Here is a 27368-nt window from a genome sequence, read left to right on the forward strand (position 1 = left end):
ACAGCACATTAGTTTGAATCAAGAAACTGAATTTAGTTTGAATCAAGAAACTGAATCCCCTGGTTGGTCCCCCTTACTTTTTTCTGGTTTGCAGCATGGAGTGGTTTTAGAGCAAAAAACTAGATTCTTTTTTGATGAAACTAAACCAGAGGATATGTTCCAGGAACACACAATGATGACAACTTTGCCACAAATTGGGAGTCCATGGGAACAGACTAGAAGCAGCCCAGAGTAACTTCCCCCTCAACACACCTAATGAGGACATTGGACCCTTAGCTCATTGGATTTTTAGTGCCAACCGCTTCACTGCGCAAATCCACTCCCATCAGGCTAGTGTAAACAGACAAATTGGCCAAAGAATACAAAACCTAGAGAGATGATAAATGATATACAACATTAAAATTATCAAACTGTTTCTAGTCAATCCTCCCTTAATGATAGCAATCCAAGATATTAGAATGGCATTACACAGTACTGCTCCAGGTTCTGCCTTTTTTCCATATGATGTGCCCGCTTGAATGAAATGGTCATTTTGGCTTGATTTGTTAAACAGCAAGACTGAATCTCTGTCACATGGTTTTATCATTTGGTATTTACTACCTGGTTTGCACAAATAGTGTTTGGCTTTTTACCATGAGAGAAGGGTAAAGATACAGATTGGTGCATTGTTAAGGCTAAAAGGGAACAATTTCTTAATGGCTGATAGTGGGTAGGAAGCACTCTCAGAAGTGGTGCATATGTTACTTGAGAAAACATAAATACAAAAACACTATCAGGTGAAGACATTTTAATTAGAATTACAGTTCTCAGGCTTTCTAATTTCCAATTCCATTTACTGCTGCTATTTGGAGCAATATCCTAAAAAATATATGGGAATATTCCTCGTAACATGTATGAAAATTATCAGCTTTGAAAAAACACACTTACTAATCAATTTTACAATAGCAAAGAGAAGCTTGACTATTTACCTAAGTAGTTGGTGCCTCCTGAGTGATTAAACAGGGATGCAAATTTTGCAGAGATAATGTTTGAGTCATTATTATTTGCTTTGGTCATCTTTTGCACTATTTCTATCAGTGGGCAGATTCTAACCTTTCTGTATTTGCCTGCACATTTCTCCAAGTGGAAAAGAAATCTAAATCTTTTGAGCTGGAATTTTTCTTGCTTCAGCCTAAATATTTGTCTTTTATCTCAAATCAGTACAGTTATTCCTTCAATTATGTGAACAAGAACAGGGCAGAATTCACCATTTATATTCTCATTGGAAGTTTATGTTCACCTAAATAGAACAGTAAGAAAATTCAACACTTCTTGTATCATGCACCCCTTTAGATCAAAACTTCAGCCATATCTGAAGACAGTCCACGTTAGGTTGTGTGATAAAGGTCTCCCTATACTCACAAAAAAGCACAGACAGACATTGGCAGGGGGGAGCCCAAATAACACCCTGCTCTGGCTTCTCCCAGGCCCATCAGAGGAGCCATCAGCCCATTTCTACAAGCACAGGGGCACAAGGCCAGGTGGGAACCCATATGAAGCACTCGGAGGAAGGGACACCCTCTCCCAGCCCTTGCAAGGGCTGTCCCAGGAAAGTCTCAGTCCCAGTGTCCAGGCATGAAACCCATCACGATGAGTCAATTCTGGAGTATCCATCGGACTGCTGGGGTTTGCTGCCTAGAGGTGTGGAACAAAATACGGGACACAGGGGAAGAGCGTTTCGGGATTGCACAGGACTTATTATGGGACATTTAGGGGAGGAACCGAAGGCAGGGAAAGGGATGGATCTAGGTGATTTGGGGAGGAACAAGGGTGGAAAAATAGAGGAATCAGGGGATTAAAAGGGCTGGACACAATTAACAATTTGCTGGTTAGTATGGTTGTCTGGCTGTGTGCTGCACCTGATCAGTGCAGTCTGTCCCATCTTCTTATTAATTTGCTTTCTAACTCTTTTCCTGGGTGAAGGACTCTGTGTAAGCATGTGTGGGTATGGGGTCTGAGTACCAGCAACTGGACTGGGACCCAGTTGGGGGTCCTGCATGACAGCAACTAGAGAGACTGGAGGGAGTGAAATTAAGTGTCAGTGACTGGAGTGGGACCACGGGTCAGAGGCCCATGTCTCTAAGGGCAAGACAACGTGAGCAGCGGACTGTTGGAGGGACCAGAGACACTGTGGCGTATGGTTTCTCTAGAGGTGAGACCTGCTGAGGTGTATGTGTGTCTCTAAGGGTGAGACAGCTCTGTGTGTGTGTGCATGTGAGTGTGAGATGGTCTGTACAAGCAGCTGGAGCAGGGCTGCAGCCTCGGGGGCTTATGTGCCCAGGTGCCAGCAACTGGGGAGACTGGGATCCAGACTGGCAGCTACTGAGCAGACGGAGTGTGTGAGCCCAGCTGCTGGGACTATCCACCTTGTACATATGCATACACATATATATTCCCACTAGTGGACGTCCATCCTGCTCAGCCAGAGAAGGGAGCGGGGTGAGGCTGCTGGTGCTGTGTTTGTGTGACTGCTCCGTGTGTCTGGGTTATCTGTGCAGCTGGCCATGTATACATGTATATATATGTGGTATATACACGTGCTCTCTCTGTGTGTGCTGACTGGGAACACATGCTCAGCCTCACCGCTGATTGGACCTGGGGCCATGCAGCTGCAGCAGCCTCACCTACATTGAGCTGCCAGATCTGGTCTGATTCCCCTAACACTCCTGTGTTGTCATGATGTTATAAAGATAAGTCAAAAGCATTCAGAATAAAGCTTCTATCTTATTTTCATTAAGTGACACTTAAGATTTACCCCATTCAGGACATGATCACTAATTTCCAATAACTATCACTTAGAAAATAGTTGAACAATTTTTCTTTGATGTTGTGCACGACAACGTAACTAGGGGATGAAACCAAATCAGAACAGCAACAACTAAACAATCCAATACTTGTAAAGTTTGGTAAACTAAAAATATCTGGAACTGCCAGAAAAAAGTGAGACTGGGTAGAAGAATCACAGAAAAAACAGGTTGGAGCAGACCTCCAGGGATCATCTGGTTCAACAGCATGCTCAATTCAGGGACAATTTCAAAGAAAGACCAGGTGAAGTTTTTTAAATCTGCAGGGCTGGAAAAGTAAAAAAGAAATTGGAATAGGAAGAGAAAAAGGACCCACAATCCTAGAAGCCTTGGCAATGGAGAAAAAAAAAGAAAAGAAGGGAAGGCAAAGGCAGACATACATTGGAGGCATAAGAAACCTGAGTTACGTATGGAAGTTGAGACTGGTGTGATGGAGATATTGAGAAAGAACTGAAAGCATCACTTGGACTAGGAGACCAGATTAGTGTCACCTTTTTGAAGTGGCGGAGGGACAGTCAGAAAAACTAAGGGGGGTTACCAAGGTGTGAAATTTGGATGGAAAAGAAAGGACTTCAGAGAAGAAGGTAAAGAAAAACTGACAGAATCAGGAAATAACTTAGGATTTGAAGAAGAGAAGATAGCAAAAAGAAAGACAAGGAATCAAAAATCAGCTCCAAGGTTTTGGGTCCCTATTGGGTGCATAGCAGAGTTTGGCTGGAGAAAGCAAGAAAAAAGATAAGGAAAAAATTACCCTTTCTTCTAAGAGTGAAGTTGAGCAATAAAGTAAGTGTTAAAGAACAACAATTAAAAAAACCAGTGCCTTCTGAGCTTAGTTTATATTTGTTCATTTTGTTTAAAGTTTCCAGCACATCTCTTTTATAGTTAAGCAAATTTAATACCACTAGAAGATACCAGATTGAATGAAAGTTCAGGATACAAATTACTAAATCATACCAGATTATCATTAAGTAATAAGTAGTACATCGTTTGTTCTGCTGGAGAAAGTGATTTGATGTGGTTTATCCAGTACTTGTAAGCAATTAGCTTTTAAATGGGACATGCAAATGGATAGTGTTTCATTTTCTTGTTCTTGAGAAACTAAATAGGAAATCCTTGGGAGGCCTTGTTGAGTTTATATTGATGTTCAATTTAAATGTGCCTAAAATCAATAATTAATTTGTAAAACTTACAATTTCAGTAAATTTCCAAATCCTTTCTAATGTGTCTTTTCTTACAAACTTGAGACATATATTTTAATAAAGATAATGTTCCTGCAAAAGCAAGGAACAGTAATATAATGATTAAAAAAACAAATAAATGTGTTGTTTTAAACATATTCCCAACCTTTGATAAACTGACTTGATTTTTTACATACAAGTACATAAACGGATTGCACCTACCAGAATGTTAGTACTTTTCTATGAATGGGTATTTCAGACTGCATAATGTATATTTGAGTTATTGATGTTGAATTAATTGTCCATACAATTTAATTGTCTTCTGCACTATTTTTCTATTGCACTAGTATATGATATTTATGTCAGTGTAAGAAGTGGCATATGGTACTGTGGTATATGTTAATAACTAGGACCTGGTTCATCCTGATCAGTCCCAGTTTTTGAAATCTCTTATTGAAGTCACTAAATACTCTGCAGAATAATTAAAAAAAAAAAAAAAAGAGCAGAGGGGAAATGTGAGCTGGCACATATGTGTTTTTCAGCATCTTCTGGCCTCTGTAATAGAGATCAGTAGCCCCCTTTGGCCTTAAAACCCATCAAAAACATTCACACATCACCAGTCTTGATGTTTTTTTCAGAGAATTATATTCTTTTGAGTTGAGGTTTTTCACTTGTTTGCTATTTTCTTCTGAAATGATTTTATTGTCACTAAGTGCATGGTGGCCCTTTTTATGTTGAATTACTGATTTCTTGCAATATTCACTGCTTCATTTTGCATACAGTTTGCCTGAATGATAGCACCTATCTATGTAAGACCTAGCACTGTCAGACAGTATTGTCTATCAATCAGCTGCATCATTGTCATTCTATTAATGTAAAGACAATTCTATTAAAAAACTCCATTGTGCTAAATTATTATACTGGCTCCCTATTCCTTCATAGAGGCCCAGGACTTTTTAAATAATGACTTTGTGTGATGGGCTATTTCCCGCTTCACTTGAAGAGAACAAAGTGCATCAAAGCTGTGGTAAACTTTGAAGTACCAAATTGCCACCCTGCAGCTAACAATTTCTTTGTGAATGCCTGTGACTTGAGTCTGATTTGGAAAACATGTGTGATGATTCAGATCATGGATTTCTGGTAAAGAATATTTTATGCATCACAAGAAAGGATGATATCAAACTTGCTAAAAGGAACTGGATGTCACATGACATTACATACCTTGATATGCCTTGATTTCCTGCCTGATGTCTTGCTCTAAAGAGCAGTATTTGCCAGTGATTTAGGGGCACTCTGAGAGATCAAGAATTTTGTAGGGTAAGATGCCCTGGCCACAGATATTATTCTGATTTTAGGAAGGAAAGGAGTGGAGTAAAATGATCACTTCCCGTTTCTGTGGAACTAGGAAGTATCTGGAAGGGATTGTTTCATGGTTACACTGGCTTTTGGGCAGTCTGCCCTGGAAGAAACATGAAAAGCTGTCATATATTCACAGGATATGGCTAGTGAACACATGATCTAAAATACTGAGCACGTACATGGCAAAAGCTCCTTTGCGGGGTTTCTTATTGCCACTTCTCTCCAGGTATCACCTTCACCCATGTCTTCTGCAAGCCAGCACTCTATGGGGAGACAAATCTCTTCATCAGAAAGAGGAACTACTCTTTCAAGTCTGACTTCCTCCAGGTACCAACTGGGATCATTTCCAGTGTTGTTGTGACCAATGCGGATTTTATATAGCTGCCCAAGATCTCTGAGATTAATCTGTAATGACAAAAAAAAAAAAATCCTGGATTTTAATAACAAATTATAATGTTGTCTTTTAGCAATCCTTCTTACACAGGGATGCAAGCTAAATGTGCAGCTAACGTAACCTACAGTAATGTGTTTTTTTAGAAAATGAAGCCCTAATATACAATGAATCCCAGAGCAATTGAGTAAAAGCATATGGAGTAGTCTGCAAGCATAATTTTATTGACTTCTGTACTGTATTATTTAAAGTGACTAAAGGGCTTAAACAATTCAGTCTGGTTTTAGATCTCTTGACAAAATCCTGTTTGTAGTGTTATAATGTAAATCTCCATTTCTAGACAAATACTTTAACAAGCAGAAGTACCTTCAGTCGTTGCTGCATGAAAAAATATATTTTGCAGTCCATACAATTACCATCAGCAGAGCCTTATTAACTATTCTTACCACTTATCAGTCTGCTATGGTCCACTTTTCTCTTTGGCTTCTATTTTTATGTGCATTGGCGTCAGGGTTAACTGTTTCTGTAAGTGCTGACACCACACTGCAGTAAATTTAAACAATAAAACATGGCTATTTCACTTTGAATATTGCAGCCCTGAAATAAAAGCCACTTTGTTTTTGGGCTGCAGAAGTTTTTTGAGCAATGCTGACGGCAGGAACCTAAGCACAAACGCCGGAGTAACCACTTTCCTTTTCAGTGATGTCTTTGAAAGCTCATGGTATGGGCAAAAAAAATCACAGAGAAAAAAAGAACAAAAATTAGTTGTTTCTTTTACCATTATACCAGTTTTGTACTCTTTAGCATCAAAACAAAAACCAAAAAACCAAAAAACAGATTGACAAACTATTAACACCAACATTACCCCAGTAGCCCAAATCACCAAAAAGGATGAACTAAGATTTGTGTTTGAAGGTCCATTGTGTCTGTTCTGGAAGGTAATATTAATAAGTCTGCCCCAGAGTGAGAGTTTCCCCTTCAATGTTTTTTGCTAAGGAAGACTACAAGGTAATGCTCCTTTTCTCTGTGCAGCTGGGAAACATCAGAGACACTAGACACATATCCCTTTCACTCTTTTGTTGAAATGGTTTCTTAGGCAATGACACCGGCTAGTGTAACACTGGCATTTCTTGGGCATGAGGACCATCACAGAAGAGAGTCTTGCAGCCCTAATTGATCACCATTTCCTTGCATCCCTGAGGCAAGCCTGGCACAGCTCAGTCTCACAGGATGATATCATGACACATATGCCAGTGGTATAAAGTCAGGCTTATGACCAAAGTAGTAGGTTTTCCTATATTAAAACAGTATGTTAAAAGTAAGAGGTGCTAAGTGAAGGTATAATTATAATATTAATGCAATAAACCCATGTACATCGAAAATATGCTGCTAATACTCACAGCAGAATTACAGCAGCAGATAAAAAACTCTCTGAAACTAACCACAAACGTAGCCAGGACATAGGCTAAGTTGCCATAATAACCCTGTCATCCAGCTACAAAGCAGAGACCTCTGCAGTGGGCAAGTGACTGCTAAGGTTGCCTTGCAAATAAATATAACAATATATTAGAACTCTCACCCTTTATTGCAAACTGAATAAAGCATAGTATTGGAGAACAACAAAGGTGGTGAGATCTAGGCACTGACTGCTATTTGTGGTGCGGAAGTGTTAAAGGGCAATTTAGTAAATAAAACATTGAAATCTTGTGACCTCATGCCCATGATTAAATTCTGGCATAACCCCTCTTGAAAGAGGAGCATCACAGCCATCTTTGCATACAGTATTCATTACCATGACTCTCAGTCAGGACCAGGAAACTTTGTCGAAGAGCCTCTTTTGTCTTTTGAAGCATCTAATCAGTCATTTGGCTGTGAAGCAAACTGAAACATTATTGATAAAAAAATCCTGCATATCTATAGAGGGTATCATATGAGTTGGCTGAAAAGTGAAGCCATAACTTTCTCAATTATATTAATTTTATTTATCATATAATGCTAAGGTGCATTTTTTTCAGAAGGAAGTCTAAGACGGGAGATATGTTTCCAGGTGAATCTGCAAAGGGTTTCAATATTTTGTCATAGAATCATAGAATCATAGAATAGTTTGGGTTGGAAAGAACTTTTAAACGTCATCTAGTCCAACCCCCCTACAATGAGCAGGGTCATCTTCAACTAGATCAGGTTGCTCAGAGCCCCGTCCAACCTGGCCTTGAACATTTCCAGGGATGGGGCATCTACCACCTCTCTGGGCAACCTGTTCCAGTGCTTCGCCACCCTCATTGTAAAAAATTTCTTCCTTACATCTAGTCTAAATCCACTCTCTTTTAGTTTAAAACCATTACCCCTTGTCCTGTCCCAACAGGCCTTACTAAAAAGTTTGTCCTCATCTTTCCTATAACCCCCCTTTAAGTACTGAAAGGCTGCAATAAGGTCTCCCCAGAGCCTTCTCTTCTCCAGGCTGAACAATCCCAACTGTCTCAGCCTTTCTTCATAGGAGAAGCGTTCCATCCCCCTGATGATTTTTGTGGCCCTCCTCTGGACCCGCTCCAACAGGTCCATGTCTTTCTTGTGCTGAGGGTTCCAGAGCTGGATGCAGTACTCCAGGTGGGGTCTCACCAGAGAAGAGTAGAGGGGCAGAATCACCTCCCTCGACCTGCTGGCCACATTGTAGCTAATGTTTGGCAGACCACTCTACAACTGAAGAGAAGAGCTCACAAAAATAAGCAATTTGAAAAAGAAGGAGAGGGAAAAGATTAAACCCATTCATCACCATATCCACATGCAGGGACTTCCTGTTAGTGGATAAGCAACAGCAATTCATTAAACGTAATCAAATGGAGTTTCAAGAAAAATCAGTACAGAACAGAAAGCTCTGTCCACACCTAGTTAGGTTTTTCCAGGAAATGCTCCTAGTTGCAAGCAGTTCAATTAGATTCACTAAAATCCTGCTTAGCATCTCTAAACATTCCTGCATTTGTGTCTTTCTATACTACCCGTCCCTCCCCACGTTTACACTCTAAAAGAGGACACAATAAAACAAAATTAAGGAAGTTATGCCCATGTGCTAAGTGGGAATTTGTCCAAAGTGTCAAGTCAAATGTATTTGTTTGCTTTTGACTGCAGGAAGAGTATAAAGCATCCCTGTCTACTAGACTCACAAATTATGAATTTTTTTGAATGGTAAGCTATGCAGGACATATCGGTAATGGCATATTTCTGAGACTGAAAGGTCTCGAAAATAATTAAAGACACAGAACACTGCCAAACTAATAACATGCTTAATAATGCTTCTGTTTCTGACTAATTGTTTACGGGTATTCTTGGGGAAAAAAAAAATGTTTATTCTTGGGTGAAAATTAAGGCAAGAATGTCAATGGCAGAGAGCGAATCAACTGTATATGATGTTTTGGAAGACATATAATACAATTACAAATTTAGTTTCATCTCCTGCTGTAGTTTTGGGGGTTGGAACCATTCGTCTTGCTGTCAGATCAGATATCACATTGGTCTCTCAGTGGTATCGACTTGCTAAAACGTTACTTTTTGCCAATCGGAATCCTGTCAAATGTACGTCAAATTTTGCTCTTGCAGTGAAACACAGAAGAAAATACTCTCATAACACAGTAGAGCTAATGATATTCTTTTGCCGACATAAACACTGTATCTTGAGGTTGCTCCTTCATTTCCAGTATTGGCTAAATTGCCTTGAACTTCTGCATGACTTGAACACAGCCTGGCATTTATAAACCTACTTTCACAGCCAGAACATTCTGTAAAAAGTTGGCTTTGTTGCCCTCGTAAACAACATGCTTACAAAAACCTTAGTGTAGCTATTCTATATTCTGGCGCCATGGCTGCAAAAGTAACATTCCATTTTACATGGAAACAGCCTTTCTGACAGAACTGCAATAAATGGCCATGCAAAGAAGAAAGGATGGGTCCCAGGACTAAAGCATCACTCTGGAAATCAGACAACTAGATTCTATTCCTGGATCTGCTTTAGGCTTCCTGAGAAGCATTACATAATTCACAAGCCCTCTTTGCTTCACTTTTTCAACTATACAACAAGGACTACACTTACATGTCTCTCATGGGGACACTGCAAAACTCTCTTCCAAAATTTTGAAATCCTCAGAAGAAGACACAAGGCCAAAATTCTGTATTTTTTCTAAAATTTTCTGTTCATTTTGGGTTAGTTGCTATTTTTCCATAACTCAGCTGACAGATCAAAAATCATCAATAGTAATTCTCCTAGCTAACTTTGTAAAGCTAGTGATTTTGCTCAAGTATAATGTGATCTCACTTACAGTTACCTAGTCTTTCATATAGTCATGCAATTTCTGTTGCCTCTAGCGGAAATTGTGCAGACAGAATGAGGGAGAAATAGCAACAAGCTGCTCAGTAAATATGTTGTACATTTACTGAAGAATGTGGTCAATATAATAAAGACATTCCTCAACTACACCGTAATTGGATGTTGCAGGTACTCAAACCTTCCTAAACGACAAGGACACACAGAGATAGAAGACTGATGTATTTTGGGATAGGTATTTACTGCCCTGAACAAACTTGCTGGAGTCCTAGCAACCGTACACCTGAGGTAGCACAATAGTCACTCAGACTGGCCAGTCCTGCTTCTCAAGCAGGAACAGCAGTGTTGCAGCAAAAGTAGCAGCTTGAGGCTAATGTTTGCTGGCCTCTGCAACAGAACATTGAGAAAATCATCAGACATCTAATCCTCAACCAAAGCACATGGTCAAAGCGTTGTGGAGGTTCAAACGTCAGTTTATTAAAAATATTAAAAACTGGTTTGCAAAGTTCCTTTCTCCCTGCAAACTCTTCAGCTTTGTATGGCAGAGTTTGGACATGGATGGAAATTCAAAGTCGTAAAATTTAAGAGGTAATAGTTTGCGGGTATAAAGCTGCCATTCTGATGTGGCTTACATCAGCCATGTATAGAACATAAATAAGACCTAAACTCCTGCAGAGTTAACAAACAAGGGCATGGAAACACAGATATCTCATTGAGGTAAAGGAATCTAGATATCACAAACATCAGATATACTGATCTTCTTAGGGATTGCCTATTAGAGAGGTCTTCTGACAAATGCCAACCTCACGCTCTTCCCAGCAAAAAGTTTTGCGAAACATTTGAATCATCATTTACCGTTCCCTTGTTGGTTGACTGTGAAACTCCTTCTGATGCATGAACCAATTTGCACCAAATTCTGTGATAAGCTCTAAAGGGGAGGGACCTTATACAGACCCTGCTTATGTGAGAGATCACCAGCACTTATTAACCTTAATAATACCATTGTGAGTACAATGACAGTAGTAATTCTATTCTCTTTGTAGTATTTTTCTTCACTGTTACAGGCAATAATATCAACACTCATTATATTTTATAGTATCAGTACATATTATTGAAAAAACTGTCCACCACTTTCAAAAGGGCCACATTTTCAAACAGAGGTAGCTTTGCCTTAGCCACACCCATATTCTCAGTGTTTGCAAGCACTTAAACAAAATTAGCCTGCTAATCAATACAAGTATATGCTTTGCTCATTGCTACTATTTATTTTTTGCACAAGCATAGGACTAAATTCTCTTCTTACCAAAGGCAATGGGAACATTTTCATTAAACCATGCATTAGAAAACTTGGCTTTACTTTTTGAAATTGAAGTCTAACAAAGCTCATATTTTACAATTTGTCTCTAAGCATAAATTGAAATCCAGGTTTATCAGCAAGAAGTTCTTCCTAAAGAGGATGCAAGGACTAAATTTTAGTTCTGTTTCTAAATGAGCTATGCAAATACTCTTTTCAGTCCCCAGCATACCTATGGTATTTTGAGTGGAGTCAGTATGACCTATTTTCATGTACTTACGATGTTTAACTAAGTGAAAAGTGAAGTAAGAGTTCCTTGGCTTAACAAGAGACTGTTCAGTGGAAAGATACATCAGGAAAAGGATGGAAAGAATATATGTAATGATTCCATTTCTCTTTTATATACTGGAATAATCAAAATAATGTCACTGTATTCCTGTTGTACAGAAAGTATCCTGCAATCTCTTTAAAATAAACTCAGGCTAGCATGAAAATCATTTGGTTAAGTCAACACTTCAGAAGCAGCTACACCAAAATCCCAGTACCTAACAGAACCACTAGAGGCTATGCTTGACAGACAGTTATCAATTTCATGTAAGGCCACCTCATTAACAGAATTTCAGAGAAGTCATGTGCAGCAGCTGGATTCCCAAAAGAAAGAGAAATCATTGACTGCATTAGTTTAACTTCTGTGGCATCTGCATATAATGGAGAAATCTTTGGAAGTAGAATATTTTTAAATTATGAGCATGCAGCTGGTAAATGTTGCCAAAAATATCACAAGTAACGTACCAGTAAAGTATCCAGGGTCCAGCCATGGTGCTTGCATTTTCCAGATGTCTGAATTCAGCCAATTTGTTAACTGCGGCCAGCAAACTTGGTACAGTTACACACTAACTCAAGAATTAGAATATGTCACAGGTGCTCACACAGAAGCTTAACAGTGTCATGAAAATAGGTGGATATAGACACGTAAGGGGTAGGATTAAAGGCCACACAAAAATTGGCATTATTTTTTCCCACTTCATACTTGCTTCAGTCACAAAAATAAGCTGGGTAAACAAGTAGTGCTCATTGCATAGTGACAGTTAAACACTTTCTTTTCCAGTCCACTCCAGTTCTTTTCATCCTGTAGCTAGTCCAATAATAATACTCACTCACTTGACCTTCCTATACAGGCTAACAATGTGTTACTATTCACTAAAACGGATGCCAATTATCTGTTACCAGGTTAATTAGAGAAAGTAAATGTCACATTGTTGTTACCTGCTAAACTAATGGTACCAAGAGACAGCTTGGTTTTTTCCACCCTCAAGTACAACAAATGGGAAAATGTTTTAAGAATAACATTAAAGCTCTGGAAGAACTTTTCTTTTACCATGTGATTAATTAAAAATACCAAGTATTTACTGTATCAGGGTGTCTGTTCTTGAGAGTAAGCACAAAACTCTCATGTTAGGAGAATGTAGCCACTTATATATCTGAGGTTTTTCTGAGTGATCTGTGTTTTTCCAAGTCAGACCAGGAGTATTTTACTGGATTTGAAACTTTCCACGGTGCTTAGGTGGGGAGTTAAAACATTGCTTACCAGTGGATGTTAACTGGAATACAGCCTAACATTGGCTGTAAGAAAGCTCAACAAAGGTCAGGCCATGCAAGAAAACTTAAGCTTTACTTAACCTTCATCACATGCATGCACATCACGCTAACAGAATGATGCTGTGGTTGGACAACTGCACCCTATGCATGAAGAAGTGATGCATGATAAGAAAGATTACGCTGGTGGGCACATAATAATGCTTCAAAGAGTCTGAAGACACATGAAGATTCATTTAAGAAAAAGTACAGAGTAGTCACCTTAGTCCACAACCTAGGAGTAGGACTAGATCTCTGATCTACTCTCCTTTTGACTGTTGATTCTATAATACCCTGACAGACCATGAATGGGCCTCTGCAATATATGCCTGTCATCTCCTGGTGAATTTACAGCAATATTTATCACTCAGGCATGAAGTCATCAGCTCTGAAAAAAAAATTACATCTAACAGTGTCTTCTCTCAACAATGTAGGTTACTATGAGCACATCAGACTTCCACTTTCTGCATTGCCTCCCTAGGGACTAAAGGATTTTTTTTATATTTTCCTGACATAAAGAAGGTCAACAGCCTTCTGGTCTGCAGTAGGAAGAGTGTTGCCAGCAGATCAAGGGAGGTGATTATTTCCCTCTAATCAGCCCTGATGAGACACTCAGGAGTGCTGTGTCCAATTCTGGGCTCCCCAGTACAAGAGACATGGACATACTGGAAAGAATCCAGTGAAAGGCCATGAATATGATTAAGGGACTGGAGCATCTTTCCCATGAGGAAGGGCTGAGAGAGCTGGGACTGTTTAGCCTGGAGAGGAGAAGGCTCAGGGGAGGATCTTATCAATGTGTATAAATACCTGATGGGAGGGGCTAAAGAAGACAGAGCCAGACTCATCTCAGTGCTATCCATTGAACAGTCAAGAGGCAATGGGCACAAGTTGAAATACCATAAATTCCACTTAAATATATGAGAAAAAAAATGGGTGAGAGTGGTCAAATTTTGGAACAGGTTATCCAGAGAGGTTATAGAGGGGGAAATATTCAAAACCTGACTGGACAATGTCCTAAGCAACCTACTCTAGCTGGCCCTTCTTTGAGCAAGGGGCTGGACTAGGAACTCTTCGGTGATCCCTTCTAACCTCAACTATCCTGTAATTCTGTAGCACCCAGTGCAATGGCATCGCCTTATTGACATAATTATCTCTAGGGTGAGAACCAGATTCAACATCGCTAAGAAATCCCTGTAATGCATAGTGAAAATAATTTTTGCAGGAGATAGAACTGTTAAAGGGCTGACAAAGAGCTGGCCATATAAAGTAAGGGCCATCAAAAACTTTATCACTTTATCATCTTCTGTTTCAATGCAAGATAAATTGATCTCATCTTGTTTAGCATAAGGCCTGCACTGTTGTGGTGGTGCATTCATATCCCCCCTTTCTTCCCTGGGCCACTTGTTGATCTGGGCCGCTTCTTGATCTCAGAAATTTCCATGAAACCTCGGCCTTGGTGTACTGAAGTCTGGCAGCTGAGCGCTCCTTGACTGTATCAGAAACTCTGCAAAGCTGAGGCTGGGAACATCCTCCTACTGCCTGGCCCCGGTGTCCAGTAGAACAACACCAAAACCTTGAGAATTTTTTAGTAATTACCACCTGGGACTGTGGCCAGGATGGAAATTTACAGATGACTAAAGCCAACCATCTTGCGAACCTATAAACGGTGGTCCTGAGTGAGGCCCTCTGAGCTCTCCTGGACCGCAGCGGCTGCACCCGGCATCTCCCTCTGAGTGGGAGCCTCTGAGGGCTTGTGATCTTTCAGGCCTGCGATATTCGGAGGACCACTGGGTCCTGGGTGAGTCCCTTTCGAAGCTCAACCCTTCGCCCGTTGAGAGGGAATGCCTAGACATTCGACGTGAATATTTCTTCACTGAAATCGAGGGGAATTTTTAACAGGTACCTTCTGTATGTTTTTTTATATATATACATATGTTTCTCTGTGTGTGTGAACTAATAGTAAGTATAATCTGTAATTAAGTTGTGATTGTAGTAGACTTACTAACCTACTTTGCAAATATTGAATAGTTAATGATTAGGCGTTACTAAAGTTTGTTAATGATTAGTTGATAATTAAGTGTTGCTAAATTGTGAATGAAACCTAGACTGTCCCTGAAATATAAACCCTTAGATGATTTTCCTTATATGTTTCACCCATGTAATAATTAATAGAGTTAACCTTGCCATCGAATTCTATTAGGTCGCACCTTTATAAATCTCTATTAAAATCACTTTCTGCTAATTTCTTTGACCGTGATTCTTTAAGCGGCCTCTAAACCACTCACTCGCGACATCTGTATAGAGTGTCTATTCTCTTTATAGAGTTGTACCAAGCACAAACAAAAAAAAATATTTTTAAGAGCAAGACTGAGAGAATAAACCACATATTAGTCGTACCACTAACTTCTGAAGAGTGCTCAGATACTGAGGTGATAGGAGGCATAAGAATGTGAATAGACTAGAAAATGGCTGAGGGGAAGGCAAGGCAAGAGCATGGATTAGTAAAGGTAGAAACTGGATTTGAGCACTTGACATGTGAAGGTGGGGGAACTCTTAACACGGAGACCTTTAACAAAGGAAACTAGTGTCACAAAATTTCAGAAACAACCACCTGAAGCCTACTGGGGGGCTAAACAGACAGCATAACCTGGGAGAGAGGAATGACTCAAGAGAGACAGACAGGGGGTTTTAATATGTACTTATCTTGGACTTGTGTTGCCATCAAGTAGGAAAAAAGAGAAGTTTTATAGATATATGGCTGAAAGATTAAACCTGAAATTGAGTACATAAAGTTCTCCAAGAAACTACCTTAAAAGGGAAAAACGTGTATATATATATACACGCTCCATACTGCAGTACTCCATACATAGCAGCGTGTTCAGTTACTCTCATTTCTTGAAGATGGGATGAATTGTGTTTTTCTCCAAGAGTGTTTGTGAGCTCTTTATGATCCTTCTATGTTGTTTTCTTGGAACAAGCTAAATTTTCCTTCATGCACAGCCTATAGTTGATGGAGATCATATTACTTACTTCTCCCTTTTATCTCAGTAAGGAATGAGGTTCATGTTGTTATCATATACACTTCGTAGAGAGTTGGACAGTTTCAAGTGGAGTTAAAGCCAGCAGTATGACTGTTTTGTGCTGCCTTAAGTGTATCTGACTAAAGCCTGTGTTTCTTTAAGTTTTATTCAAATGGTTCTGGATCTAAATGGCTGTTATGGCAAACAGGGACAGCTGGAAAATAGCAGGACACAAGCTATGCCCAACTTTTAGGCATTGGCAGTCCCATGGTTAAGAGAACGGATAGCTACATTAGTGCTTGCGGTCACTTTTGCAATCTTCCCACTTGGGAAGAATTCTCACTGAGCTCATTACAGGCTCTTTTATTTTAACAATGGGAGGAAAAGCATAAAAATGGATTTGTTTCAACTTGTTTTTATAACATTTGGTTTTCTCCCCGCTGCTTCTTATTTTACTTTAGAGATCTCAGTTTTGACTGATCAAAGAATGAATATGGACCCAAGGTACAGGAATGAAAGACATGCAGTGAAACACAACAGATTCTTACAGTCCGTAAGGCTGATTCTAAAGGAAGGAGTGTCTATTATTAATGCATAGATTATTTAAAATGACTGATAATTTTATTTAAACAGGAGGAAACCAAAATGAAAAACAACAGATAAACTTCTAAGTGTAACGCCTCCATGTAGTGCAATACATAAGGCACACCTGATGAACACAATTCTTTACAAACAAGCTACATGTAACTGGAAAGAAAAAGGCTGGGTTTAACACTGTAACAGTCTCATCACAGGAACACTATTTATTAGTGTATCCTACTTGATCATTATTATGATCATTATTATGATCAAGTATCTCTGCAAGTATTAGTAGGAGCCTTGCTTTTCATCTACCTATATTACTTTCTGGCATTTTGCCCTGATAGAGTATGGCAGTGTTTAAAGGACGGTTTATACAGATGAAGAATCTTTAAATAGTGTAACTGGATATGGCACCAGCTTTACAAGTGAGAGAAATGGGCTCATGCAGCAAAATTCACACCAGGGATGGATTCCAGTTTCCAATTCTCCTAAAATATCATGCATACTTCATGCCCCATGCTTGCAAACATGGAACAACTATCTTCCTTACAAAGACAGCCACCAACTACAAAATATAACATAAGATTAAAGTGAAGATTTCTTACAAAAAAATCCAGCACTCTTAATAGCTTAATATAGTAGTATTTAAGATAAACTTGACAATGTGTTGAGATCGTAAGACCAACACTGCCCTAAAGAGATTGCAGAGCTAATAATGAAGCAAACTCACAAAGCAAAGCTTGGAAGAATTCTTGTTAAGGATCTGCTAGGTCCTGCCGCTCTCACTAAGGCTAGCATACAACATTTTGAAAGCAGATCTACTGAACCAGTCAGTGCTTTTACTGACTTCATTATTATTAGAAGAGCAGAACTTGTACCCGAAGGTATGGAATTATTCTGTATTGAAGTAATAAAAATTGAGAGATTGTAGCTGGCTTTTACAGAAGATAATAGGCTTACAGTCTTCCGCTTATTCTCTTTGACACAGAAGGGAATATTTGGCATGACCAAACATTAAAAGAATACTTATAAAAAGAATTTCTTTATCAAACGGTGTGTACACTCGTAAGATAATTCTCTCTCACAAGAGATAATTCATCATGTTTCAAAGAATGATGATGCAGAATACAGGGGTCTGGAGAACATAATTTACAATATAATTAAAGCTTCGGTGTCTCGAACAGCTCAACATACTGCCAAAATCTGTATTTTTGAAATACTGAGAAATACTCAGGGACTGTGATGACACCAGATGAAAATGCAGGAAACAGATCACAGTTGTGATGAAAGCTGTAACTTATGGTAGATTGATATCCCTCTATTGGAGGAGGAATGACTCTCCACAGAAAAATTATGCCCTAAAAACTATGCCTGAATAGTAACAGAAGCAGAAAACCATAGCCTTTGCACGCACAGGAACAATTACAAAGCAGAAAGGGAAATCCATCAAATTTAAATTCCTTTTCTTTCCTGTTCCCACATTGTTCTTCCCTGACTTTCCCATCTGGCAGGAATAATTGCTAAGCCACAAGGACAAATATAGTGCAGACAAATATAGACAGCTATCAAGTGAGAACCTAGAACCCAAGAATCCAGTGAGAAACAAGAACTCTCCCCATCACACAACAACCGTAAATTACCTTCAGTGAATTTCATGTGCTACCATCCTATGGAAATCTCCAAGGGCAATAGCCTTGTTACATTCTACCTGCGTTACACTGGAGGTCGACCAGTTTTTAATCTAATTTACACAAACCTTAATCAGAGATAGCCAAAGTTAATGAAGTTACACCAGCTGTATACAGCAATGCAAGCAACAAGAAATTCAAGTTCTAGATGAGCAACAAAATCTCAGGAGTATATAGAGAAGCAACATTTGATTTACTTAAGTTTTAATAACTTTCTTTCTTCATTATTTTTAACACTACTGAATATTCATTATTTACTTTTAGGTATCCAAGCTACTATGCAGTTAACTCTACTTTCTATCAGACTATTATTCTTGATTTTTATTGAAATAATCCAGTACAGTTTTGTCTCATTCTCTTCTTGTGGGCTATTTCTCTGTCCTTTCTTATGATTATATCTGTTACAAAAGTGATTCTGAAATGAGATGGTACTTTGATTGTTTTTGTGGGACATGATTGTGCTTTATTTTTTCCATTATATTATGCTGAACTCTTGCAGCTCCCTGCATCAGTTAAGAGTTTCTTAAAAAAAAGGGGGTTACCTGGAGTTTAAATAGCCTTCAAATATGCTGCACATTTCTACACAAAGGCTGCAAATCAAGGACCATTTAGTCAAGATTTTCCCCAATGTACTTAACAGATTAAACTAGTGTAATAGAAAGCAATAGCAGCTACCCGACTTTTCTGCAACTCCACAGTTTCTTGCAAAATTGATGTTATTACTCGGTGCTCTTAATGTTGGAAAACTGCAGAGTTCCAAAGTGCTGAAAAATTTAGAGAACACAGCTTTCTTTTGGATTAATAAAAAACTCAGCTACCTTATTAAATTGAGACATTTAAGGGGAAAAATAGTGGGAAAAGGAAGCAAAATTACTTTATCTGTTCTTTTCTTTCTCTCCCCGTTGATCAGCACTGACTGAAAGTTAAGTAAGTGGTTTTGAAAAATAATGGATGGACAGTAATCTGGTCAACCTTGAAGCTTTGATGGTGTGGTTAGAATTCAGGGAGAAGCCTCCTGAACAACCTCTGAAGTTTAAAAGTCTCATTACACATGAATTTAAAAGTTTGATTACACAATTAGATTTTATAAGAAGTTTAAGTTTTACTCCTCAGTCCAGATTCATTGCACTTAAACTGCACCAAAGTGCTGTGCCTAGCCTCCAAGCCCCGCCTTTTCCATGCTTTCAGTGTATATCACCAAAGAAAAACATCAGGCACAAAGACCTAGGTACAGTCTAGAAGACGTAAACCTGGGTGCTAGTGTGGATAGCAACAGGTCATCAGAGCTCCTGGACCAGGTACCAGGTCTTGCTTTGATGCTGGGAGGATAAAAATGATGCTTTGAGAAACATATTGTTCTTTCCAAAGAGAAAGAAAACAAACAAATGTTCTTGGTACTTCTCTCAATGAACTGAATAAACGAGTAAGAACATGCTGACAGGCAGCATTAACCAGCTGAATAAGTATCCAAGATGATCATCTAGCCAGAATGATTTGAAAAGGAACACTTAAATTTAGTCTTCAGATAAACACTGATTTCACCTTCCTGTTTTGATATGAGATAATCTTAAACCAGCACCATCTGCAAACTTTAGCCAAGTTACTTTCAACTTAAATAAATGTAAGGGAAAGACCACCATTGACTTGCCTCTGCAAGAACTTATATATTTATATTTCAAACTGGAAAACAAAAATTTAAAAAATCAGAGAATCTTCCTGTCCTATCTGTCACTGATTCCCCATCATATGTTTTTTATTTCATCCTAAATGACATACCACAGATTTAACGATTGCACCAGGTACAGTCCTTAGGAACTATAGGAACTGGAGGGATTTGTAGGAATTATAGGAAGTTGGAGAAGCCCTGGGAAATGTTATGCTTCTGAAGCACCTCTCAGAGGTTTCTCTGAAGAAGAGAGAAATCTCCCCATTTGCTTGGAGAAGTAGGACATCACTAGTCTAAATCATCTGAGTTAACCTACTCGGTGTGATTTGACTCTAGTCCTTAGCCATTCCCCCCTTTCCTTCTTTCTTTCTCCAAGAAAAAGTTCACACGACAGTGTGCTTCAGTGGAAGTATGAGGAAGCCCATGGAATAATTTACAGTGGACACTTTCAAAGATGGATATGCAACACAAGCCATAGCCAGAACTATGTTATTACAACAATGCAAAGAACAGACAAAGAAAGTTTTTTCTACCCCTGCAGATGAACAACATCTAGTTAAAACCAGCACATGAAGCAGATGCAGGTATGAAGCAGATTCTGAGAGAGGCATGTCTCCTTGATGCAGTTCTGCATACATTTGCTGATTCGAATCTTACTATCATAAAAGTCAGCCACTCCCTCAGAAATACTTAATGATCCTTACATATTGCTTTGAGTCCTTTTTATTACCGCTATTATCCAGTTTTGAGAAAAGCTATTTTGCATATGTTTTGAATTCTCCAGTGTTTATATAACAGCCATACTGTACCTTAAATGTATCTTCACTGTTGGGATTAAACAGCTGGTGTTTCCCAGATCCCAAAATAATAGGACCAGAAGCTTTGTTTTCTCCATAAGCGTAAAGAGATACTGTTGCTGTTGTGCCAGCTGTTTCAAAATCCCCAGTGACTACAGTAATCTTCCAGTCTCCTTCTGTAAAGTAAAGAATAAAATCAAAATGCTTTTATAACTGTTACTGATATGTAGCAAGATACTTGAAAGATATAAATAAAAGCATAGTTCAGCCCAGGGACCATAACTACTATGCACCTAAAAGGTAATGATGCTGGGAGAGGCAACAAAAGATTGGCTAAATACTACATCATGCAAACTCATCTTAGGCAAGTTGTGAAACTTTAAAGATTTAGGAGGTTTGCAGCATACTAAAGATGGGAATATGAACACAGAGCCTAGAGAGATTCTAGATAACCCTGTGGGTCATCATGGAAAAAGCCCAACCTCCAGAATTTGGATTATGATAACACGTATAACCTGCAACAGGAAAAAGTATCAAAGCATCCCAATTAAGTACAATTTCTTCTCATTTTATGTTGATGTGACACATCAACAAGAGCTCTGTTTGCCTGGATGGAGGCATGACATTGAGATTAGCATGAAAAAAAAGATTTTGGAGAAATTCTGACACTAGATGAGGACTCTTTAGAAAATCATTTTATATAAAGCTTCCCTGATACTAAAATGTCATCTCTGCTCCCATACAATGCACACAAGTTATTTAAAAATCTGAAAGCAGCTTAATATAAATCTTATTTAAAAAAAGAACAATTCTTAATTGGAAAATGTATTTCTAAATCTGAAAAGCTGGGATCGCACGCTCTCCACCCCTCTTTTGACTGCAGCTTTTGCCTTTATGAAACAAGTTCCACTTAGTGACTTAAATTCATTCTGTGCAAGGCAAACAACAAATGAAATACCAGCCCACTGTCATCTTATAAATAAATGCCACAGTGTACACTGCAGTTTTATTAATAGAAAGCTGTCTGGTAACGCCTGCATGAATTAAATCTCTTGTCTGACAGAAGTATTTATCTTGGGCCAGCCCCATTATCCCTCAGTTATTTGGCCCACAAAGACTGAACTGGAGCAGGAAGTTTGATCTCCTGTTTTCCAAATTTTTGAGGTCTGGCTGACCCCTGGTTTTGGAAGGTGATAGATTTTTAAATACACATAAGTACATAGCTGGGAATTCAGAAAACAGCAACATCTCATTTGGTCTGATCAATCAAACCTGGCCAGCAGGTTGAGGGAGGTGATTCTCCGCCCCCTGTACTCCGCTCTGGTGAGACCCCACCTGCAGTACTGCATCCAGCTCTGGGGACCCCAGCACAAGAAAGACATGGACCTATTAGAGTGGATCCAGAGGAGGGCCATGAAAATGATCAGTGGGCTGGAACACCTCTCTTGTGAAGAAAGATTGTTGTTCAGCCTGGAGAAGAGAAGGTTCCAGGGAGACCTTATTGCAGCCTTTCAATATATAAAGGGGGCTTATAAGAAAAGCAAAGACTTTTTACCAAGGCGTGTAATGACAGGACAAGGGGGAATGTTTTTAAACTGAAAGAGAGTAGATTTAGATAGGACATAAGGAAGAAATTTTTCTGGTAAGGGTGGTAAGACACTGCAACAGGTTGCCCAGAGAAGTTGTGGGTGCTCCATCGCTGGAGGAGTTCAAGGTCAGGCTGGATGGGGCTTTGAGCAACCTGATCTAGTGAAAGATGTCCCTGTCCATGGTGGGGGGTGGACTAGATGATCTTTAAAGATCTCTTCCAACCCAAACCATTCTATGATTCTATAAAGGAAGCGAACCATCCCATTTCCACTAAAAATTGTCAGACTCCAGCTTGTAACAAACTCTTTTGTGCCTTTGAAAATTTGCATCCTCGCAGCTTTCTCCACAGGCCCACTTTCTTGACAAAAGAACCATAGCACCAGGCTACAAAAGTGTCAACATCAATTAGAAGTGTGAAAAGCCTCTATACATTGAAGGTGGAAACAAAGAGCATAAGGCAGGGGCTCCCTGCCACATAGAAGAGCTCATTTAACAAAAAAGTCAACTCCTTCTGTTTTTGAACCATATAATATTAATTCCTTAAAGACAAAGTTCCTTTGGACCATTTGGCTCGAAGATAAGCACAATTCAATTTGCAAGTGCTTATGAAGAATGGTGCAGACAAAGGGTAAAATATGACTCACTACTCCTCCTGAAAATCCAAAAGTCATTCAGAAGCAAATATTCATTTTAAAGCAGGCAAAATGTATTTTCTGTTGGACTTGTTCATTGTCTGATTTATTGTACCTCAAGTGTTTTTGATGGCCTTTTCTATTCTATTATCCTCTCCAAGTCTCTCTTGCAGTTTCGAAACATTGCGGTTGGTACTCTCGAGACTGTATATTCTAGCTAGCTCAACTCCTGCCTCCAAAGGATAAATGTAGTATCAGTAAACTATTATTTTGTACACAAGTACAACTCTCAAGGTAAAAAATCTTCCCCAAAACCATGATAAAAAAGAGTTTTCGTTTGCACTCCTCTATATTGACTTTGAGGTTTTTCTTTTTGTGAAAACAGATAGGATGCGTTTTAAGGATAACGTGGGTATAGGAGAAGAATCCTAAAATTTCTAATCTCTTAGATGCCAGAAATCCTCACTGCATTCCTGCATGCTTCCAAATAGAAACTGTAAAGTGTTACAAACACATAATTCTCATTCTCTTTGGAATAGAAAGCTGGGGTTTGTTCTGATGAGGTAGAATACCAATAGTTCCTCAATGTCTGAAGAGGAATACACATTGAGGAAAAAAGAATACAGAAAAATATGTAATGAGGTGACTTTCATTTAGCATACATGGAGGAAAGGTGCAACCTGGCACCAAGTACATCCCTGGGGACATCAGAAAGTGGTACCTTACCACAGATGACTTTCTAGAAATTTTCTTTTTTTTTTTCTTTTCTAGGATATTAGAAACAATACAATACACTAGAAAGTTCTGCTTCCCAGAAGAAGAACTCTGTTTTACAAAAAAAAATGTGGTATAGAATGAAAATTAGATATTTAAAAAAGCTCATGGGAAAAAAGTAAGTGAACAAACTCTCAGATCAAACACTCAACCAGGAATTGGAGCAGTCCCTGTAGGTGTGGGATACACAACTTCAAGTCTCTTTCTCAGTCTTCCGTATTTCAGCAGGTGCCCCAAACAAGAGGCTATTTGATGCGTATGCTTTTGGCTACCTAATTCTGATTGAGATATTTGCAACAACTCCACCTTGCGTTTCCATGAAACAGGTCTGTTTTGATAGAGGGTAAGTTTTGTCGATGACAAAGCTGACCAGCTCTTCTGGACAGCACAAAGACATCTCTCTCACACGGTCAGGGTGAGAGTGCTGTGAACAAAATATTCACTGCAAGACCAAGCCCACCTCCACTGAGGTTAAGCCAGTTGGATATGCACTTAGTTTACTCCCGCTCTTTGTCATCTTTTCTTAGGTTTATGGGGCAATTTTTATCTGCTGCAACTTTTACTGTATAACTGGACAAGCACAGCTTAAATGACACAGCAGAGATCCAGCTGTAGGTGCAGAAAGGACTAAGCAGACTGATTTGAACTATGTAAAGGAGGATCCTTAGGTGCAGGCCTTGTGGAAGCAAGGCGTGCAGAACAGCTAAGGCACAGAGAGTGATGAACAGATAGAAAATCTGAAAAAGGCATAGAAAGGAAGAAGTGCGAAGATACTTGTGATTCAAAATAAAGCTTATAACAGAGTGGGATTTAAATATAACTTGTAAAATAATTGGGTATAAATTTTATCATTAACTACTTGCCATAGGGACACTATTTAAGACAAAGTATTTGGATCTTCGTGGATATCTTGATTGATATAATAAATTATGAATAAACATTTTCAAACTTTCTCCCAACAGCTTCTAAATTGTTCAACCTACAGCGTGAAGCACTTCTCACAGCTGAGAAAATGTTATGTGTTACTAAGAAATGTAATTTAATCTGCGCTGGTTGCAAGGACAGAAAAGTCAAGCTGAACAAATATGAAATCACAGGTAAAAGAGAAAATGAAAAACTAACGGTGAAAACAAAACTATACATAGCCCAGGAGAAAGAATCATGGTTTAAAATGTTAACTATAAAAAACTGAAATTAAGATAGATCACCAATAAGTACTAGAAAAATATGAATTTTCAAAAAAACAGCAAGAAAATTTACATTATGGAAAGAAAAATGACAGAATAAAAAGAAAACATAAACAAAGTTATTTAGTGTTTAAATTAAAATGTGAAGTTCAGAGTTTACTAAAATGTTCAAAGGCTGTGCTGTAATTAATGTTTTAAAATAAATACAAACGGCAAAAGATATGTAAAACAGTTAGTTCTGAAACAGAAACAGTCTTCATTAAGGACAGAAGACTAGAGCAGCATTTACCAATTGCTTCTTCTTGCATTTTCAGCTGTTGATTTATTTGAAATTCTGCCAAAAAAAAAAAAGCTGTTAATAAAGGATCTATCGTTTAACATTAAAGAAGAGATGAAAAAGACATTCTGTGTTTCTAGCCAATATAAGAAAACTTTCCTTCTCATTCATTCTCTCATTACTTTCTCACTATCACCTATACCCATTATACGATGCAAACACAAAATGTATTCTCTCAGAAATATAACAAAGGAAGCCGCAAAATGGTTAATTTTGATATTTAAAGTGTACATTCACCCGAGATTTCTTCAGAGGAAAAGATTACAAATTACTGATCTTACTTCCATAAAGTTACAATAAACCTTACCTTGAGGGTACAGCTCAATTTCTGAATGAATTACACCTTGGGACATAAATGGAAACCACCTAAGAACGAGAAAGAAAATAAGAAAGCAGGTAGGAATCAATTTTTTCTCCACCATATTACCATATAACTGAATGATCCGCATCTTATTTTCATACTGAATCCATATAACAGCAAAGGGTCTCTACCTCTAAAATTTTAGTATTTGATCTGATAGATGTTAAGGTAGAAATTATTTGACCCAACAAACAATTTTATTTGTGCAAATGAAAGAGCTGTGTAAGTGTAAAATATACCTGTGTCAGATTAAGAGACTCATGTGGCACGACTACTTATTTGTAAAGCTAAACAGAAGAGTATGGCACAGAACATTCTTTTCAGTACTACGGATTGAGTGCTTAGTATAATTTGTATGTATCTATTGCACTATTTCTTAAAATCAAAGTTCAGTGTTAAAAACAAAGATGGAACCAAATATGGTCTTCCTTATTCCTCCTACAAATTGAGGACAGATAGATGAGTCTGAAAAAGTACAAATTAAGGCAAACATTGGTTAGGTTTCTTAGTTATGTTACTCTAGGCTATGGATAATTTTGAAACCTTTTCATTCAGAACATAGATTACCAACTCTTTTAGCTTCTTCCTGCTTGGTAAAAAATCAGCTGGTTTTCTACAGGAAAAAAAACATTCAGTTCTGGGTTGCTGGTTTTTATTTACTCGGTCCGCTTCCATGGACTCTCCAGCAATCACCTGAACCATTCGGTCTTCTATGAAGCCTGTTGGGAATCCAGTATAAACTGGACAGGATGAATCCAGAGCGACTTTTGAAGGTTCCTTATTTTTTAACTTGAAAACATTAGCAGGCCAATTCATATAAGAACAAGTCCCTAAGAAATAAATTTTGTCTTACCAGACAACTACTTATTTATATCACTTCTGCTAAAACCTGACTACACGGGTATTTTCTGCAATCCTAAATGCTAAAAAGTATCAGTCTGTAACTAACAAATACTGTATAACTGAAATCCAGTGAGAGCTGTTGGATGTTCAGAAACTAATGTCAGATTTTTAAGTCAGATAAAATGCTGATGTTTTCCTTGGCTAAATGAGAAAAAATAAAGCATTTTCTTCATACCCTGGATCATAAAATATCAATGTAAAATAAAGCTGTGATGCTGAAGATTAATAAATTAGAGAGATTTCTGAAGAACAAAAACTTCCCCTCTGCTTGAATAGAGCACAGTGTTTCAGCGTTACATTTTGGCCAACATGGAAGCTACCCCTGACCCCCACCACTGACCTGCGGTAGTGTTTTTCACCCTTTTTCAGCGATAGTGTTTCCTTCTAGAAAAGTTAGGAATGAAAAAAAAACTCTCTCTGTTTCTTCTTGACAGTGTCTGTCACTGAATAATTTTTGCTGGTCAACATCTGGTGTTAATTATCACAGAATTAATACAGCAAAGTGCCCTGACTTGCATCGTTCCTAAGCTGTGTTGCCCTGACATGCATCGTCCCTAAGCTGTGTTACCCACTGGAGGACAGCTATGACACCGAGTTGATTTTTCATGATTGAGGTAAGCAGTGGGCCTGATTTCTCTGTAGAAATTCCATTAGGAAATTTTACCTATATTTTTTTTGGAAAGGTAGCAACCACAGCTAGCAACAACAGCTGGTCTGCATCCAGATCTACTCCAGAGAAATCCCGAGTCTTATACTATTTAAAAACATGTTACTGATTGAAGAAAAGTCTCAGGTTTAGAGAGTTTTATCAAGGTGGGG

General features: G+C 38.5%; 1 protein-coding gene across 1 annotated transcript in view; it reads right to left on the reverse strand.

Moving 5' to 3' along the window:
- RP1 (RP1 axonemal microtubule associated) overlaps positions 1-27368 on the reverse strand; it is a 185603-nt gene that overhangs the window by 97237 nt on the left and 60998 nt on the right. The window contains exons 22-24 of the mRNA XM_075141847.1: positions 25593-25651; positions 20778-20941; positions 5560-5785 (exon numbers count right to left, since the gene is read on the reverse strand). Coding sequence (XP_074997948.1) covers positions 5560-5785; positions 20778-20941; positions 25593-25651 — 449 coding nt within the window. The remainder of the gene's footprint in view (positions 1-5559; positions 5786-20777; positions 20942-25592; positions 25652-27368) is intronic.

This window comes from Calonectris borealis, chromosome 2 (genome assembly GCF_964195595.1).
Source record: "Calonectris borealis chromosome 2, bCalBor7.hap1.2, whole genome shotgun sequence".
Classification (NCBI taxonomy): domain Eukaryota; kingdom Metazoa; phylum Chordata; class Aves; order Procellariiformes; family Procellariidae; genus Calonectris; species Calonectris borealis.